This window comes from Myotis lucifugus, unplaced genomic scaffold (genome assembly GCF_000147115.1).
Source record: "Myotis lucifugus unplaced genomic scaffold, Myoluc2.0 scaffold_7, whole genome shotgun sequence".
In the NCBI taxonomy this organism is placed as follows: domain Eukaryota; kingdom Metazoa; phylum Chordata; class Mammalia; order Chiroptera; family Vespertilionidae; genus Myotis; species Myotis lucifugus.
This window is the reverse complement of record NW_005871055.1, coordinates 11,340,727-11,361,730: the sequence shown is the minus strand read 5'-3', so window position 1 is coordinate 11,361,730 and position 21,004 is coordinate 11,340,727. Positions and strand designations below refer to the sequence as shown.

General features: G+C 37.0%; 1 protein-coding gene across 3 annotated transcripts in view; it reads right to left on the bottom strand.

Annotated features, from left to right (window-relative positions):
- Positions 1–21,004, bottom strand: part of LOC102430685 (phosphatidylinositol 3,4,5-trisphosphate 3-phosphatase TPTE2) — a 60,434-nt gene that overhangs the window by 31,274 nt on the left and 8,156 nt on the right. For all 3 annotated transcript variants that reach the window (XM_014449454.2, XM_014449456.2, XM_014449459.2), the window contains 3 exons: positions 13,093–13,153; positions 11,434–11,515; positions 11,244–11,332 (listed from right to left, as the gene is read on the bottom strand). In XM_014449454.2, the coding sequence (XP_014304940.1) occupies positions 11,244–11,332; positions 11,434–11,515; positions 13,093–13,153 (232 nt within the window). The remainder of the gene's footprint in view (positions 1–11,243; positions 11,333–11,433; positions 11,516–13,092; positions 13,154–21,004) is intronic.

Sequence of the window (21,004 nt, the reverse complement as noted above, 5' to 3'; positions counted from 1 at the left end):
AAGCTGTATTACAAAGCCATGGTTCTCAAAACTGCCTGGTACTGGCACAAGAACAAACATATGGACCAATGGAACAGAACAGAGAACCCATAGACCCAAGCCATTACACTCAATTAATATTTGACAAAGGAGGCAAGAGCATACAATGGAGTCAAGACAGTCTCTTCAATAAATGGTGCTGGGAAAATTGGTCAGGTACATGCAAAAAAATGAAACTAGATCACCAACTTATACCATACACAAAAATAAACTCAAAATGGTTAAAGGAATTAAATGTAAGATGGGAAACCATAAAAATCTTAGAAGACTCCATAGGCAGCAAAATTGCAGACATTTCGCAGCAATATTTTATTTCTGCCAATAAATTCTAAATTACCAAAAGAAAAACTAATGCATAACTAAATATAAATAATTATGTGTTCTGATTACAAATACTTATTCTATTGTCAAGTCTTTTAAATGGGTCTTACGTTTATTTATTGGACTTGAGAGCATTTTGAAGAGTGGGAAAAACAAATTTTGAGCCCTTGTCTTAACAGACATCTAAGGTACATGAATGGGGTGTAGTATTTTTGTACATTTATTATCAGAATGGAAAGAAAACTGTTTAAAAGTTTGACACTTTTAAATAGTTGTTTTTTTGGGTTATTCTGGGAATGGTGGTTTTCTACAAATATATAGCAGATTGTTTTTTGATTCTATATTCTGTAAGCAGTTGAATATACATTACTTATTCTGTTGTGCTTTAATAGAATGGAATGTTTACAGGCCCTTAAAGTGATATTAGAGTTGTGTGTGTTTTTTGAAAAAAACTTCTGAAGATGCATACCAAAATTTTCCAAGAGTATTTTATAATCAATTTAATGTAAGATTTATCAGAATAAAATAATACAGTTGTTAAAGCAATTTTATGCTAGAGACTATTTTGTAATGTAGTGAATGGAACATTTATAAAAGTGATTATCAATATATTTTTATAGCTAATCTTTATAAATTCTTTTTAATGATTATTTTAAATGTTTATATAGTTTATATAGTTTGTTTAGTAAAATAAGATTTTGCCTCTCAAGGTATCATTTTTATATTATGAAAGTAAAGTTTCACATAGGCTAATATCTGGATTCTAAGTTTCATATACAGTTTTTCCAAAGTTCACAAATGCTGTCAGTATACCAATGTTTAACTTCTGTTTTCCAATTTCTATACACTTTGAAATTGTAGTGCAAAACTATTGTGTGCTTCTTATACAATATGTATCATATTGTTGTCTATGAAATTAAAAGACATTTGATAAAATTAAGTTTGCTGAATGTAAAATACATTGCTTGATATATAAATGACAAACTCCTGATAGCCATTCTATTAATTATACTAAGTGTAATGTATTTCTAATTTTTAAATGGGATCAATTTACAATTCTGGTCTTCATAACCTATTTTAAAAGAGAATATGTTGTATGTTTTAATTTATTCAGAACCAACTGTAATAAACTAATGATATTTTTTGTTCTAAAAAAAAAGAAATGAAAGTCCAATCAGTGTGCTGAAACAATTGGATAGTCATATGGGAAAATATGAAATTTGATTCTTTCATCATATCACACACAAAGATCAATTTCAAACGGAATGAACCTTCCATAAGATAACACAGGAGAATGCCTTTGAAACTCATCAGGACATAAAAACACCTTATTAAGAGAAAATACGATATAGTACATCAACTATGTTAGAAGTAAGATTTCTGTTAACCAAGTGATATTCAAAAAGAAAAAGAAAATTACAGTGCAGAAAAAGTTTCTTGCAATACGTATAACAAATAGCAGAGTTAAAAATCCAGAAAACATAAAGAACTCCTATAAGTCAACTGGAAAAAAATAATCTAGGAGAAAAATGGACAGGAAAATTAAACAGAACTTTACAAAGAAAGATATCCAAGTCACTAATAAACCTATGAACATTTTCTCAATCTTATTAGTAATCTAATTAGTAATTAGAAAGGCAAATGAAAGCCATAATGAGATACAACTTTTGAAATTGTACTGCAATTGAAAAACATATGAACACAGAATAATATAAATTCCTTCTCAACAGCAACAACAAATTTTAATTTGAAATGAATGCTTTTTCTCCAAACAGAGACTTAGCTTTAATTATCAGAAAACTGAAGTCAATTGCTTACACTATGAGTGTGAAATGGCCATTTTTGTAAGTAAAAGAATGGTAAAAACAAAACAAAACCTGGCAGTCCCATATTATTCAACTTCTATGTTTTCTATTTATCCGTGGTATTGTAATTTGCATATATATATAATATTTCAACCTATGGAACTAACAATAGAACTTGCCAACTACTAACGAGCTTAAAACTAATTTTCATGTAAAATTAAAACTTGATTCTACTCAATCAATAAGGCATATTAAAGTATTGTGCTTTCCTGGAATTCATTTGCTGGATTTACAATGGCTTTAAAAATTTTCATCCCCACCAAAATCAACTTTGTATCATTATACTATAAACATTTCAGATAATTTTTGGTTTATGAAATATTGTTTTTGGCTTTTTTAACCTTAAAAGGTTCTTACAAAGTTAAAAAAATCTTAAAATAAAATTAAAGGGTCTGATGATTTCTAAAGTTAAACACAGTTTTCATTTTGACTGATATTTTGAGAAATTAAAAATGAAAAAACTGATAGTCAGTAAAGAAGGGAAAACATGCTCAATCTTTCTTAGTTCTTTTATGCCTGTTTTCTTTCCTTCTTTTCTCTCTCCCTACCTCCCTTTTTCCTTTAGTCTTTTTTAAAATTTTTATTGCTTAAAGTATTACAAAGAGTATTACATATGTCTCCTTCCCCCCCCCCCTTGACCTTCCCCCGGTCTCCCTTACCCCCAGTGTCTTGTGTCCATTGGTTATGCTTATATGCATGCATATAAGTCCTTAGGTTGATCTCTTACCCCCCCCCCCCGCTTCCTGCCCTCCAACTCTCCCCAGCCTTCCCGCTGTAGTTTGACAGTCTGTTCCATGCTGCTCTGCCTCTGTATCTATTTTTGTCCATCAGTTTATAATGGTCTTTATTATCCATAAATGAGTGAGATCATGTGGTATTTTTCTTTCACTGACTGGCTTATTTCACTTAGCATAATGCTCTCCAGTTCCATCCATGCTGTTGCAAATGGTAAGAATTCCTTCTTTTTTACAACAGCATAGTATTCATTGTGTAGATGTACCATGGTTTTCTAATCCATTCATCTGCTGATGGGCACTTAGGCTGTTCCCAAATCTTAGCTATGGTGAATTGTGCTGCTATGAACATAGGGATGCATATATCATTTCTGATTGGTGTTTCTGGTTTCTTGGGATGTATTCCTAGAAGTGGGATCACTGGGTCAAATGGGAGTTCCATTTTTAACTTTTTGAGGAAACTCCATACTGTCTTCCATAGTGGCTGCACCAGTCTGCTTTCCCACCAGCAGTGCACGAGTATTCCTATTTCTCCGCATCCTCTCCAGCACTTGTCGTTTGTTGATTTGTTAATGATAGCCATTCTGACAGGTGTGAGATGGTACCTCATTGTTGTTTTGATTTGCATCTCTTGGATGACTAGTGACTTTGAGCATGTTTTAATATGTCTCTTGGCTTTCTGAATATCCTCTTTTGAAAAGTGTCTATTTAGGTCCTTTGCCCATTTTTTGATTGAATTGTTTATCTTCCTTTTGTTAAGTTGTATGAGTTCCCTATAAATTTTGGAGATTAAACCCTTATCGGTGATAACATTGGCAAATATGTTCTCCCATGCAGTGGGCTTTCTTGTTGTTTTGTTGATGGTTCTTTTGCTGTGCAGAAGCTTTTTATTTTGATATAGTTCCATTTCTTTATTTTCTCTTTAGTTTCCAATGCCCTAGGAGCAGTATCAGTGAAGAAATTGCTTCGGCATATGTCTGAGATTTTGTTGCCTTTGGATTCCTCTAGTATTTTTATGGTTTCCTGTCTTACATTTAAGTCCTTTATCCATTTTGAGTTTATTTTTGTGTATGGTGTAAGTTGGTGGTCTAGTTTCATTTTTTTTGCATGTATCTGTCCAACTTTCCCAACACCATTTATTGAAGAGACTGTCTTGACTCAATTGTATGTTCTTGCCTTCATCAAATATTAATTGAGCATATTGGTTCGGGTCGATTTCTGGGTTCTCTATCCTATTCCATTGATCTATATATCTGTTCTTATGCCAGTACCAGGCAGTTTTGAGAACAGTGGCTTTGTAATACAGCTTGATATCTGGTATTGAGATCCCACCTACTTTGCTCTTCTTTCTCAGGATCGCTGCAGCTATTCGGGGTCTTTTTTTATTCCAGATGAATTTTTGGAGAGTTCGTTCTAGGTCTGTGAAATATACCATTGGTATTTTAATGGGAAGTGCGTTGAATTTATAGATTGCATTGGGTAGTATGGACATTTTAATGATGTTGATTCTACCAATCCAAGAACATGGTATGTTCTTCCATCTGTTTATGTCTTCCTCTATCTCTTTTTTCAATGTCCAGTAGTTTTCTGAGTAGAGGTCTTTTAACTCTTTAGTTAAGTTTATTCCTAGGTATCTTAATTTTTTTTTGATGTGATGGTAAATGGGATTGTTTTTTTAGTCTCTCCTTTCGTAAGTTCACTATTGGTGTATAGAAATGCCATAGATTTCCTGGCGTTAATTTTGTAGCCTGCTACATTGCCGAATTCATTTATTAAGTCTAATAGTTTTTTGATGGAGTCTTTAGGGTTTTTTATGTACAATATCATGTCATCTGTGAATAAGGACAGTTTTACTTCTTTTCCAATTTTGATGCCTTTTATTTCTTCTTCTTGTCTAGTCGCAATGGCTAATACTTCCAGCACTATGTCGAACAGGATTGGTGAGAATGGACATCCCTGTCTTGTTCCTGTTCTTAGGGGAAATGGTTTTAGTTTTTGCCCATTGAGTGAGTATGATGTTGGCTGTGGGCCTGTCATATATGGCTTTTATTATGTTGAGGTATGATCCTTCTATTCCTACCTTGCTGAGAGTTTTTATCAAAAATGGGTGTTGGATTTTGTCAAATACTTTTTCTGCATCAATTGATATGACTATGTGGTTTTTTTGTCTTGATCTGTTTATGTGATGTATCACATTTATTGATTTGCAAATATTGTACCATCCTTGCATCCCTGGTATAAATCCTATTTGGTCATGGTGTATGATCCTTCTGATGTACTGCTGTATCCGATTTGCTAGGATTTTGTTGAGGATTTTGGCATCTATGTTCATGAGGGATATTGGCCTGTAATTCTCTTTCATTGTGTTGTCTTTATCTGGTTTTGGTATTAGGGTGATGCTGGCTTCATAGAATGAGCTTGGAAGTGTTCCTTCCTCTTGAATTTTTTGGAATAGTCTGAGGAGGATAAGTTTTATTTCATCCTTGAATGTTTGGTAAAACTTCCCTGTGAAGCCATCTGGCCCCAGGCTTTTGTTTACTGGAAGCTTTTTGATTACTGCTTCAATTTCTTCCATAATTATTGGCCTATTGAGATTTTTAGTTTCTTCCTGATTGAGTTTTTTTTTTTAAAATATATTTTATTGATTTTTTACAGAGAAGAAGGGAGAGGGATAGAGAGCTAGAAACATCGATGAGAGAGAAGCATCGATCAGCTGCCTCCTGCACACCCCCTAGTGGGGATGCGCCCGCAACCAAGGTACATGCCCTTGACCGGAATCGAACCCGGGACCCTTGAGTCCGCAGGCCGACGCTCTATCCACTGAGCCAAACCGGTTCGGCCTGATTGAGTTTTTGAAGGTTGTATTTTTCTAGGAAAATGTCCATTTCCTCCAGGTTGTCTAGTTTATTAGAGTAGAGTTGTTCATACTATTTTTTTTATCAATTCTTTGTATTTCTCTGGGGTCTGTTGTTATTCCTCCTCTTTCATTTCTGATTTTGTTTTTTTGGGTCCTCTTTCTTTGCTTCTTGGTGAGCCTGGCTAGAGGTTCATCAATCTTGTTTATCCTTTCAAGGAATCAGCTCTAGGTTTTGTTGATCTTTTGTATTGTATTTTTGGTCTCTATGTCATTTATCTCCGTTCTGATCTTTATTATTTCCTTCCTTCTGCTTACACTTGGCTTTTCTTGTTGCTCTCTTTTTAACTCTTTGAGTTGTAGGGTTAGGTAATTTATTACCATTGTTTCTTGTTTTTTCCAGTAGGCTTGTAGAGCTATGAATTTCCCGCTCAAGACTGCTTTCGCTGTGTCCCATAGGTTTTGGATTGTTGTGTTTTCATTGTCGTTTGTTGCCATGATGTTTTTTATTTCTTCTTTGATCTCTCTGGTAACCCAGTCATTGTTTAATAGCATGCCATTTAGTATCCATGTGTTTGATTTTTTGGGATTGTTTTTATTTTAGTTGATTTCCAGTTGTATGCCATTGTGATCTGATAAGATGCTTGATATGATATCTATCTTCTTGAATTTGAAGAGACTTTGCTTGTGACCCAGTATATGGTCTATCTTTGAAAATGACCCATGTGTACTTGAGAAGAATGTATATTCTGTGGCTTTGGGATGAAATGTTCTGAAGATGTCAATTAATTCCATCTGATCTAGTGAGTCATTTAGGATTAATGTTTCTTTGCTGATTTTTTGTTTAGAGGATTTGTCCAATGGTGATAGTGGGGTATTAATATCCCCTACTATGATTGTATTGCTGTCAATCTCTCCCTTGGTATCCTCCAGAAGTTTTCTTATGTATTTGGGTGCTCCTATATTGGGTGCGTATATGTTTACCCGAGTTATTTCTTCTTGTTGGATTGCTCCCTTTAGTATTATGAAGTGGCCTTCCTTATCTCTTTTTATGTCCTTCACTTTGAGATCTAGTTTGTCAGATATAAGTATTGCTACCCGAGCTTTTTTTTCATTTCCATTTGCCTGAAAAACCTTTTTCCATCCCTTCACCATCAGTCTGTTTGCATCTTTTTTTCAGAGGTGGGTTTCCTGTAGACAGCAGATATATGGGTCATGTTTTCTTATCCACTCAGTTACCCTATGTCTTTTGATTGGGGCATTTAATCCATTTATATTTAAAGTTATTATTGATAGGTACTTGTTTGTCACCATTTTTATTCTTTACCCATGTGTTCCTTCTTCGTTTCCTATTTTTTCTTTTTACAACAGACCCTCTAGCATTTCTTGCATTGCTGGTTTGGTGGTAATAAACTCCCTTAGTCCTTTTTTGTCTGTGAAGCTCCTGATTTCACCCTCAATTTTGATTTATAGCCTTGCTAAATCCTTCTTGGATTCAGACCCTTGCTGTGCATGATTTTGTATATTTAATTCCATTCCCTTCTTGCCTGATGTGTTTCTGTTGAGAAATCAGTCACTAGTCTGATGGGGGATCCTTTGTAGGTAACTTTCTGTCTCTCTCTGGCTGCTTTTAAGATTCATACTTTGTCATTGGTGTTTGCCAATTTAATTATAATGTGCCTTGGCGTCGGTCTTTTGGGGTTCATTTGGTTTGGGACTCTGTGAGCTTCTTGGATTTGTGTGAGTTTTTTCTTCCCTATATCAAGGATGTTTTTTGTCATTATTTCTTCAAACAGGTTTTCTATTCCTTGCTCAGTTTCCTCTCCTTCTGGCACCCCTATTATGTGGATGTTGTTTCATTTTGTGTTGTCCCAAAGTTCTCTTAGGCTCCCCTCTTGCTTTTTAATTTTTTTTCTAGATGCTGCTCTGCTTGGGTATTTTTTCCCACCTTGTCTTCTAGCTCACTGATGCAGTCCTCTGCTTCTTCTAGTCTACTGTTGATGCTTTCTATTGAGTTCTTTATAGCAGTGATGTCATTTTTCATTTCTTCTTGGTTCTTCTTCATTTCCTCTAGGTTCTTACACATATTGTTAAATTTGTCTTCCAATCTTTTCATCACCTTATGACCATTTCTCTGAATTCTTTCTCTGACAGGTTGTTTGCCTCCATTTCATTTACTTCCTTTTCTGGTGATGCCTGCTTTTCTTTCATATGTGGCTGTTTCTTTGTCTCCCCATGATCTCTCTTCTCCAGGTGTCTGGTTATGTAGTTCTCTCTCTCCTGCGTTGATTTAAAGATACAAAATAGAGCCCTGGACCAAGATGGCGGCATAGGTAAACACCGGAGACCGCTGCAGCAAACAACCACTTCAAAAATACCACTAAAAGACGGAACGGACATCACCCAGAACCACAGGAAGGCTGGCTGAGGAGAGACTCTTCAACTAGAAGAAAAGACAACAGCATACCGAGGCTCAGAGGAGGCGCAGTGTGGAAAACTTAAAGGTGCGGAGGTGCGCGCGCAAAGCGGGCTGGTGGCTGAGGGCGCGGTTGTCGTTTTCAATCGGAGGGAGTCTCAGACTCTGAGCTCCAGATCCGGGCGAGTCTCTAGGGACTCAGACTCAAACGGGAGAAGCGGGATTGTCTAGCATCAGTTGGAACGTGAGGGCAGCTTTCTCTCCAAGGTTTGCAGCAGTTGCCAGGGTTCTGAGAAACAGAGCCTCTGGGAATGGGACTGAGAGCAGCTGTAACCGCTCCCTCCGCCCGCCCTGTTGATCCCGCCCAGCCCAAGCCCTGCACAGAGCTATTTGCCAGATAGCCTCAGGCAAAGGCTAGATTAGCACCTCCACAGAGGACAGAAGTTTTCCTGGGCAGACACAGCTGATTCTCACAGCCAGTCGGCCTGGTGGTCAAATCCCTCTAGTATTAACTACAACAATCAAGGCTTAACTACAACAAGACTGCTCACAAAGACCACAAGGGGGTGCACCAAGAAAGCATAAAAAATGCGGAGACAAAAAAACATGACAGAAGTGGAGGATATAGAGCTAAAAACGCAATTTTGAGGGCTTGCAATAAACTTGATGAGAGCCTCACGAAAACTAATGAGACCCTCGATGCTATGATAAAGAACCAACTAGAAATTAAGCTTACAAGGACTGAAATAAAGAATATTATACCCAATAGCAGACCAGAGGAGCGCAAGAATCAAGTCAAAGATTTGAAATGCGAAGAAGCAAAAAACACCCAACCGGAAAAGCAAAATGAAAAAAGAATTCAAAAGTGTGAAGCTAGTGTAAGGAGCCTCTGGGACAGCTTCAAGCGCACTAATATCAGAATTATAGGGGTGCCAGAAGATGAGAGACAGCAAGATATTGAAAACCTATTTGAAGAAATAATGGCAGAAAACTTCCCCCACCTGGTGAAAGAAGTGGACTTACAGGTCCAAGAAGCGCAGAGAACCCCAAACAAAAGGAATCCAAAGAGGACCACACCAAGACACATCATAATTAAAATGCCAGGAGCAAAAGACAAAGAGAGAATCTTAAAAGCAGCAAGAGAAAGAGACTCAATTACCTACAAGGGAATACCCATACGACTGTCCGCTGATTTCTCAACAGAAACTTTACAGGCCAGAAGGGAGTGGCAAGAAATATTCAAAGTGCTGAATACCAAGAACCTACAACCAAGAGTACTTTATCCAGAAAAGCTATCATTCAGAATTGACGGTCAGATAAAGAGCTTCACAGATAAGGAAAAGCTAAAGGAGTTCATCACCACTAAACCAGTATTATACGAAATGCTGAAAGGTATCCTTTAAGAAGAGGAAGAAGAAAAAGGTAAAGATACAAATTGTGAACAACAAACATGCATCTATCAACAAGTGAATCTAAGAATTAAGTGAATAAATAATCTGATGTACAGAATGAACTGGTGATTATAATGAATCAGGGACATAGAAAGGGAATGGACTGACTATTCTTGGGGGGGGGAAGGGGAATGGGAGATGCGTGAAGAGACTGGACAAAAATCGTGCACCTATGGATGAGGACAGTGGGTGGGGAGTGAGGGCGGAGGGTGGGGTGGGAGCTGGAAGGAGGGGAGTTATGGGGGGGGGAAAGAGGAACAAATGTAATCTGAACAATAAAGATTTAATAAAAAAAATAAATAAATAAAAAATAAAGGTACAAAATACAACACAACAAGGCACAACACACAAGGCACTGAACACAAATGAATTCACAATATCGATAACCCCAAATAAAGTGACCACCAGAGAAAAGAGAATTAGGGGATAAGAAAGAAAGAAGAAGAGAAAAAGAAAGAAAGAAAAAAGAGGGGGCAAAAAGGAGTGCAAAATGAAATTGGGAAAAGAAAAAAAAGTAAGAGAGAAAAGAAAGAGAATGAAATAGAAGAGGAGAAAAAACTATTTATTTGGGGAGAAAACTCCAATAGAACAGCCACTAATTCCAACAAAAGCCAGCATCAAATACCTAGAGATGAATGCAAACTACAAACAACAACTAATATCAAGCAAGGTGAGGGAAAACAGAAGCAAAAAATAACCAAAAACAGCCCTAACAGGTTTGGCTCAGTGGATAGAGCAGTGATGGCGAACCTATGACACAAGTGTCAGAGATGACAGGTGAACTCATTTTTTTGGTTGATTTTTCTTTGTTAAATGGCATTTAAATATATCAAATAAATATCAAAAATATAAGTCTTTGTTTTACTATGGTTGCAAATATCAAAAAATTTCTATACGTGACACGACACCAGAGTTAAGTTAGGGTTTTTCAAAATGCTGACATGCCGAGCTCAAAAGTTTCGCCATCACTGGGATAGAGCGTCAGCCTGTGGACTCAAGAGTTCCAGGTTCTATTCTAGTCAAGGGCATGTACCTTGGTTGTGGGCACATCCCCAGTAGGGAGTGTGCACAAGGCAGCTGATTGATGCTTCTCTCTCATCGATGTTTCTAACTCTCTATCCCTCTCCCTTCCTCTCTGAAAAAAAATCAATAAATATATTTAAAAAAATAGAAATCATCATTCTTCCCTTAAAAAAAATAACCAAAAACAAAACAAAAAAACAAAAAAGAAGTGAAACAATCTCACAAACAAGCATAAAAAAACCCAATATAATCAACAATCAAGCAAACAATGACAAAACGACAGAGAGAAAAAATTTTGGATACTGAAGAAAGAGAAGAGAGAGGTGTGTATGGACTTAGAGCAGGGGATTGGAAATTAGATATATAAGTAGGGTGAAATTTTAACAGGGGGTATAAAGAAGGGCTTTTTCCTTTAGTCTTGAAGTTAATATTTTTAAATGTTAACTATTAACACTGATTAATAGAAGTATGTGTCTTGTACTTTAATGTATTTTTCTAATTTTGGGGGAAAAGAGAAAGAAAAAGATAAAATGTTTTTACCTTTGCCTCCCTTACAGTGAATCACTATGATGTTTTTGTCATCTTGAGCCATCCAATTCTGTGCTTCTTTGGAAAATTCCACCATCTCACTGATTTCAAATGTAAGATTTTTAGTTGAATTAACAGACTTCCAAAAAATCAAGCCCAATGTATTTAGCCCTCTTCTGACAGTCAACTGGCATAGACTTACCTCAGAGAGGGGACATTATGATCATCAATCATGATTCGATGGACCCTATAATGGAAGTACTTAGGATCATAAGATCTTTCACCTAAAATAAATGATACATAGGTCATAGCTCTATACCTAATAAACACAGTAAATTATCAAGTTATGAATGTTATAATTTTCTCTTAGAAATTATTTATTCACCTTAAAAGGAGCTTTTTGACTGGCTCCTGCTATACTAAAAGACACTTACAAGTCTCAAAAAAATAAAGACAGTAGAGTGATTTGTCCATCTTGAGTAACCTAAGCCCAACTTATTTTGATTTGTTCAACAGGTCTTACTTTTAATTTTCTAACTGAAAGGGTTAAAGAGAATAAACTGGGGCAGAGAAAACTTATTGTGCTTAGCAGATATCTTGCAGAAAGCTTGCAGCCTTGAGCACTGCATAGCTTATATAACCAGAAGACACCTGGCATTGGGAGGAACCAAGGACTGACCAGACCCTTACATCAGCAGAACGGTTTGCAGCCAGCAATCTGTATATATAAAAGCTTAAGCAACCGTTCAACCAGCAGCTATGATACACCCTGACCACCAGGAGGCAGATGCTCAATGCAGGAGCTGCCCCCTGGTGGTCAGTGCACTCCCACAGTGGGAGCACTGCTCAGCTGACCGATGGGCGCCAGACGCCAGGCTCAGGGCTGGCAAGCGCAGCTGCAGTGGCATGAGCCTCTCCCGCAGGCACTCCCCCTGCATGCCCCTCCCCCATCTGGACCTGGACGGCATCAGGACTGATTGGGCATGAGCCTGTGGCTGCTTCTCAGTCATGGGTGTGCTGGTATCGCCCTAGGACAGGTGTGGAGACTGCAGCAGAGTGGCAGCAAGCCTCACTTTGTGCACTACTACATCACTCGGGGGATGTTGGACTGCCGATTTTGGCCTGATTTCCCCCTCACCCCACTCCCCCACCCCCCACTTCCAGGGACCCCACCGGTGCACAAATCCATGTACCGGGCCTCTAGTGATTAATAAAAAACTTTATCTTCCTTCAGTCTCTGCTGATCCCTTTGTCGGACTCAGCCCACCTGCACCCAGGCGCCTGAAATAAAAGCTTTTGATACATTATGGCCTCATGTCATAGGTGCTCCCCCCGCCCACTCCGAACCTTTCACTAACAGGCTACTCATTACATTGTGCTAGGGTAGTTAGACATCAGAGAGCAGAAGCAAATGTGGCCAACAAAAATGCCTCCTGAAAATGTCTAATATACAGGAAGAGAAAAAAATCAAAAGAAACAAAGTAGTAAACTAGAATATAATGTTTTTTACAAGGTTTTGGTTTTTGTGTAGAACCCTGCTCTTCTCACACTCCACCTTTAGTGGGTTAGAGAACACATTGGTTGAATTGTCTGTCTTCAAAACACAAACTGGCAAGAAAAACAAATATTTTCCTAAACCTAACACCATTACAGTAGACTCTTCCTTACATGGCTCCACCTCCACTTCAGCCTCCTGCCTGCCCCACCAACTCAGCCCAGCACAAGATGGAGATTTTTTTCACTCTCTTCCCACCACCACCACATGCTTATGATTAAATGAAATGTAAAAATTGAATCATCTTCTTATATGTAGTAATCTATTTTCTATCTATAGTAGTTACATATCCACTCATGTACATACTGCAAAGATTGTAGACTTGATAGTGGTTTCGATGCTTGGTATCCAGGAACCGCACAACTTCCTAAGAAAGATGGACACCTATCTTACATATATCCACATGACACCAACAAAAACCATTTTCTAGGAATAACCTAAAATGGTTATTACCTTTTATTCATTGGTATCTCACTTAGCACCTTTTAGGGGAGTCAGGAAATATGAGGTTATGTACATTCCAAGTCATATCTAACCCACTGATGGTTTTCAAATAACCCACAAAGTTGTACTTAGCCACTCTAATTGGCCTATACTATAAATAGACATTGCTTAAGCTACCCGAAAAAGAAATTAGATGATAAATTAACTTTAAGTAAATTTGTTCCAAATCATTAATTCACAGTAATATGTGGTTTTTATCTAGATCTACTTCTGAATCGACACATCTTTTAGGTAATTATCTGGTTATTACAATCTACCTAAGCACTATTTAAATAAATAAATGCAAAGAAAACATATGGTATGATTTCTTGTATATGTATGATAGAAAAAGATGAACATATTATATCAACTTTTAGGCAAGTGGTGGCAATATGGAGACTTTTTTGTCTTCTCTGTGTTTTCTTATTTTCTAAAATAAATATATGTGCATATGTGTACATGTATATACACACACAATGTGCATATATGTATAACTTTTAAAATAAGGAATAAGTAGTGATTTAAAAATTTTTTTTAAATTTATTTCAGAGAGGAAGGGAGAAGGAAAGAGAGATAGAAACATCAATGATGAGAAAGAATCATTGATCATCTTCCTTCTCCTACTGGGGATTGAGCCCACAACCTGGGCATGTGCCCTGATCAGAATCAAACTGTGACCTCCAGGTTCATAGGCCACCACTGAGCCATGCTGGCTGGGCAGTAGTGATTATTTTTAAAATACAGTTACTTTACCACACTAATACATTTCAGCAAACTTATCCATCTGAAACACACACACACAAACATGCAAATCTCTGTACAACAAAAATTATTATTAAAAAGTTCAAAAATTTATTAGTATAGTACCCTCAGAACAATGTTTACTGGATTAATATTGAGAAAAATAAAATTAATGTATCAAAGTGATGAATTTGTTAATTGGTTAATCCCTGTCAAATAAAAAAGATAAACATTCTGAGTCTGCATAGTACTGGGTTAGGGAGATAAACAGTCTTATTTACATAAAAAATTCATAGGATCCCAGATAGATCGAGGAATGAAATATAAAACCCCACAAATATCTCTAAGAAATTTAAGTGAACATTAGTCAATTTTTGGATGAGGAAGAACTATGTGTTAAATCAATGAAAAATCAACAGATTTAAGTTTGTGTTCATAAAAATCTGAAATTTCTGTTTTAAAAATGCCTCAGTATAACAAACAAAGAACAGGGGAGAAGATTTCTCAGTAAAATTGAGTGACTGGGGATTATGCCTAATATAATCTTTAAATTAGTGATACTAATATAAACTAACTCATTAACAATAATTTAACTTGTAAGCCATCATCCTATAGCTAAATGGGCCAAAGACATAAATAAATTCACAAAAAAAGAAAATTCACTGGCTAAGAACTTACATAAAGAAATATTCACCCTCACCAATATAGAAGTCAAAGCAAAAATGAAATGCCACTTTCACCCATGAAATCAGCCCTTTCCTTTTTAATGAGAAAATCCAATGCTGGCAAATATGGCATGAAAATAAAACATTTGATTTATTGCTGATAAGAGTCCATTGGATTTGGCAATATATACTATAATATATATACTAAAATAGGTGCAGCCTTCTTTAGTATACCATCATATAAGGATATTCAGTATTTACTTTTTAATGGGAAAATTAATGTACCTAGATGTTTAAAGTTCAGGGACATTTAAAATCATCTTTATACTGCTCTAAATGTCTAAAAAATAATCTTACTGATTTCATTTTTTTCCATGAGTCCATCCTTGTATCAATATGTAGGCGATTTACTGTTGTGTTTGTTGGTTTAAGTAGTTTACCTGAAGACTCCAAATACCTCTAACCCAAATGAGCTGAACAGAGACATACATATAACACCTAGAGAAAACTTAAACTTTGCCAAGAAACTACATTTTTGGGGTCACAATCTGTGATTAGATAGACAGTTTCTGTCCTTGGCCAGAATAAAGAATATTCAATTGTACCACTCATGAAATTCTACCATTTGCTCTGCATTTTGCTATTCAATGTTGTTCAAAATAAAACCCTACAACTTTATTTCCTCTTAAGAATAAAGGGGAACCACCTGACTACTTAGCATTCTATCAGGAGTCAAGTACGGCCAGAACTGAATCTTGCACCATGTAGTCAACCTTCACTTAAAATAGCTTGTAGACGGCTCTTATCTTAAAAATGACAAAGGTATTCTCTGTCCAGGATATATTGTTATAATTGAACATGCAACCACTGAAGCCTAAGTTCTATTGCCTAATACTCAGTCTGCCTAGATAGCTGAACTAATAGCTCAAACTTGAGCCTGCACTTTGGCAAATGATAAGAATAAATATGAATATGAATAGTAGATATACCAGTGGGGTGATTTATGACTTATGGATTTTATGAAAACAGATGATTATCTCTTCAGAGATGCTGATTAAAAATGGTAAAGGGATTAGCCTAAAGACACAGGGTAAGAAAATGTGACCCATATATATGCTGTCTACAAGAGACCCACTTCAGAACAAAAGATAAACAGAATGAAAGTGAAGGGATGGAATAAAGTACTCCATGCATGTCCGGCCAGTGTGGCTCAGTGGATTGAGCAATGTCCCATGTACAAAGAATTCACTGGTTCGATTTCTGGTCAGGGCACATGCCCACGTTGTAGGCTCAATCCCCACTAGGGAGCATGCAGGAGGTAGCTGATCTGTGTTTCTCTCTCATCAATGTTTTTCTTTTCTCTCTCCCTCTCCTTTCCTCTCTCTCTAAAATAAATAAAAACATATTTAAATAGCTCCATGCAAATGGAAACAAAAAACTGAGATAGCAATACTTATATCAGACAAAATAGACTGCAAAGCAAAGGACATACATACCAAGAGACAAAGATGGTCACCACATAATACTAAAGGGATCAATCCAGCAAGAGGATATAATCTTTATAAACATATATGCACCCAACATAGAAGAAAACAAATAAAGAAAATCTTGGTGGACATTAAGGAGGAGATAGACAGTAATGCAGTCACAGGGAATTTTAACATCCCATTGAAATCAATGGATAGATATTCCAGACAAAAAAAATCAACAAGGCAAGAGCGATCTTAAATGACACACTAGATCAGATGGATTTAATTGATACTTACAGAACATTTCATCCCAAAGCATCAGAATATACATTCTTCTCAAGAGTACACGATACATTCCCAAAGATAGACCACATGTTAGGTCACAAAATAAGTCTTAATACATTCAAGAAGATTGAAATGATATCAAACATATTCTCTGACCACAATGGTATAAAACTAGAAATCAACTACAATTCAAAAAAAATTAAAAACATTCATACACAGGGAGGCTAAATAGCATGAATGGGTTAATAATGAGATCAAAGAAGAAATCAAAAGTTATCTGGATAAATGAAAATGTAAACACAACTCCAAATCTAGAGGATTTGGACAGTGAAAATTCTGAGGACAGTGAAAGCCGTCCTGAGAGGAAAGTTCATTGCATTACAGGGCTACCTCAAGAAGCAAGAAAGAGTTCAAATAAACAATATAATCTTACTCTGAAAGGAATTAGAAAAGAACAACAAAGCCAAGAGTAAGTAGAAAAAAGGCAATAATAAAGATTAGAATGGAAACAAATAACATAGATACTAAAAAATATACAAAAAACATCAATGAAAGCAAGAACTAGTTCTTTGAAAAGATAAAAAAAGATAGACAAATCTTTAACCAGACTCATCAAGGAAAGAAAAAGAGGATCAAAATAAATAAAATCAGAAATGAAAGACGGGGAGTAACAACTGACAATGCAGAAATACAAAGGATTATAAGAAAACTAGTGGCTCTGCGCGCAAATCCTTGCACGGGTAGCTCGCTGCCGCTTGCCTCAGCTGGCTGCCCTGCCCACCACTGCTCATAGCTCTCTGCCACTCATAGCTCTCTGCCCTGCCCTCCTGTAGCTCTCCGCCACGCGTAGCTCGCTGCCCTGCCCTTCTGCTGATCTGTTATTACATAATGGTGTCCCAACCAATTTGCATATTACTCTATTATAAGTATAGATACTATGAACTGCGATATGCCAACAAGCTAGACAACCTGGATGAAATAGATAAATTCTTTCTTCTTTCTTTCTTTCTTTCTTTCTTTCTTTCTTTCTTTCTTTCTTCTTCCTTTCTTTCTTCCTACCTTTCTTTCAATGAGTCTTGTTAAAGGTTTGCCAATTTTGTTTATCTTTTCAAAGAACCAGCTCTTGGTTTCAATGATCTTTTGTATTTTTTTTTTACTCTACTTAGCTTTATTTCTGCTCTGATGTTATTATTTCCTTCCTTCTACTCACTCTTGGCTTTGTTGCCCTTTTTCAAGTTTCTTTAAGTGTAAAATTAGATTGTTTACTTGAGCTTTTTCTTATTTCTTGAGATAGGCCTGTAATGCTATGAACTTCTGACAGATTTGGGGTTATTGTGTCCTCATTTTCATTTGTTTCAAGGTATCTTTTGATTTTTTTCCTTGATCTCATTGTTAACCCATTCATTGTTTAGCAATATGTTATTTAGTATCCATGTCATTGTGTGGTGTTTTTTGTGGGGTTTTTTTCATTTTTTTTTCTTGTGGTTGATTTCAAGGTTCATAGCATTATAGTCAAAGAAGATGCCTGATATGATTCCGATCTTCTTAAATTTATAGAAACTTGTTTTATGTCCTAACATGTGGTCTATCCTAGAAAACATCCCATGTGCATTTTAAAAGATTGTTTATTCCGCTGCCTATGGGTGGAATGATCTGAAGATATCATTAAATGCTGTTGATTTAGTGTTTCATTTAAAGTTATCTCCTTGTTGATTTTCTGTCTGGAAAATCTATCCATTGATGTCAATGGGGTGTTATAACTATAACTGTATTATTGTTAATATCTCCCTTTATTTCCAAGATTTGCTTTACATATTTAGATGATCCTATGTTGGGAGAAAAGGTTTACAAAGATTATATTCTCTTGTTGGATTGTTCCCTTTATCATTTTGTAGTATCATTCTTTGTCTTTTACTAAAGTCTATTTTGTCAAATATAAGTATTGTTACCCCAGCCTTTTTTCCTTTCCAGTTTCATGAAATCTCATTTTCTATCCCTTTACTTTTAGTCTGTGTGTATCTTTCATTCTGATGTGGGTCTCTTGAAGACAGCATATTTATGAGTCTTGTTTACTTATCTGTTCAGCTACCTTATATCTTTTGATTGAAGCATTTACATTTAAAGTGATTATTAATAGATACATATTTCTTGCCATTTTATTTTTTTAACTATATTCTTCTGTTTTGTTTTCTTTTTCCTTTTTTTTCCTTCTCCTGGTTCTTAAAGCAAGCCCTTGAACATTTATTATATAATACTGGTTTGGTGGTAATAAACACCTTTAATTTTTTCTTGTCTGAAAAGCTCTCTATTTCTCCTTCAATTTTAAATGTAAACTGGCTGGGCAAAGTAGTCTTGGCTGTAGGTCCTTCTTTTCCATCACTTTGAATATTTCATGCCAGTCCCTTCTGGCTTAAATGTTTCTGTTAAGAAATCAGCTGATGGTCTTATGAAAGTTAATTTAGGTAACTGACTGCCTTTCTTTTGCAGCTTTTAAGATTATTTGTCATTAACCTTTGACATTTTAATCATGATGTTCTTGGTGTGGACCTCTTTAGCTCTATCTTACTGGGAGTCTCTGTATTTTTTGGACTTGTATGTATTTTTTCTTCACCATGTTAGGGAAGTTTTCAGACACTATTTCTTCAAATAGGTTCTTGATCGCTTGCTCTCTCTTTCTTCTCTTCCTTGTACCCAAATCACATAGATGTTCTTACACTTCATGTTGTCCCACAGGACCCTTAAACTATCCTCATTTTGCCCAACGAGTATGGCTCGGTGGTTGAGCATTGACCCATAAATTAGGACATCACAGTTCAATTCCCGGTCAGGGCACATGCCTGGGTTGCAGGTTTGATCCTTAGTGGAGGGCATGCAGGAAGCGCTGATCAATGATTCACTTTCATCATTGATGTTTCTATCTATCTCTCCCTCTCCCTTTCCCCTCCTCTCTCTGAAATCAATACAAACATTTACAAAACAACAAGAACCTATCCTCATTTTTAAATCTTTTTTTCTTTTTGCTGCTCTGATTGGATATTTTTTCTTACTTTGTCTTCCAAATCACTGATATGACCCTCTGCTTCATAGAGCCTGCTGTTTATTCCTTCCAGTGTATTCTTTATTTCAGATATGGTATTCTTCATTTCTAACTGGTCCTTTTTTATGGTTTCTATATCCTTTTTTATGCTGTTGAGCATCCTTACAATCCTTCTCAGAACTCTATATCTGATCAATTGTTTACCTCTACTTCATTTAGCTCTCCTTCTAGAGCATTCTCACGTTCCTTCATTTGGGGCCTGGTTCTTTGTTTCCCTATTTTGGCTTCCTGTTTGTGTTTGTTTCTATGTATTAAGTATATCTGCTATGATCCCTCATCTTGATAGAGTGGCTTTATATAGTAGGTGACCTGTGGGACCCAGTGGCATAGTCTCCCTGATCACCAGAACTGGGTGCTCTATGAATGCCCCCTTGTGTGCATTGTATGGGCTTTCCTGTTGTAGTTGAGTCTCTCTCTCTCTCTCTCTCTCTCTCTCTATATATATATATATATATATATTACTGATTTTCCACAGAGAGGAATGGAGAGGGACAGAGAGTCAGAAACATCAATGAGAGAGAAACACCGATCAGCTGTCTCCTGAACACCCACCACTAGGGACATGCCCGCAACCCAGGTACATGCCCCTGACCGGAACCGAACCCAGGACCCCTCAGTCCCCAGGCCGACGCTCCATCCACTGAGCCAAACCGGCCAGGGCTGTAGTTGAGTCTTGATTGCTATTGGCCCATTCATGAATGGGCTCTACCATCAGGCTGGCTGACAGGGAGCCTCAACCCCCAACACAGTATGGAGGCTGCTATCTAGGTGCTGATCACATGAAACAGAATTCACCTCAGCAAGATTTAGTGCCTGCCAATGTTTCCCTGTGAATATGCTGCTTGTGAAGCTTGTTGCATTTTGCTCTATTGTGTCTGAAGCTGGCCACTAGGTGTATTGATTCTGGGCCTCTTCGGAGGGACTCTGGTGCAGGCCAGTGTCTGATACTGTCTGTGATTGGCCCTGAGCAACTTGTTCGGAGCTATCAGCAATCCACAGCTTATGACTCCCTCTTGTAGGCCTGAGTTCATGTGGAAAGAACCAAGCTGCACACCAAGTTCTGCTTTTGCTAGCCCCCAGCTCAGGAGTACTTCAGGCAAAGATTCAAAGCACCCAGGGATTGCCTTTGCCTCCAGCTGTCTGTTAGTCTCAGTCAGTTAATGAGTCTCTGGCTGTAGTCCTCAGCAGGGCATAAGCTCCACAGGGTGGGGAGAGAGGGATTCCAATAGATGGGGCTATTGTTTCCCCCAAAGCTAAAGCTACATGGATGGGAAAGGTCTGCCTAAGAAAGATGGCTTCTGCAGTATGGAGGAATGACTCAGCTCAAGGATCCAGGCAGCTCTCCTCTCAGCTCTCTCCCCAGAGCCACTAACCCCAGGCTCTCCTCACACAGATCTAGTCCACTCTACCCTTTCTCTGCCAGAGCCCAAGGGGAGTGGCTACAAGCAAAATTTTGTCCATTGGTCCTTAAGAGGGTA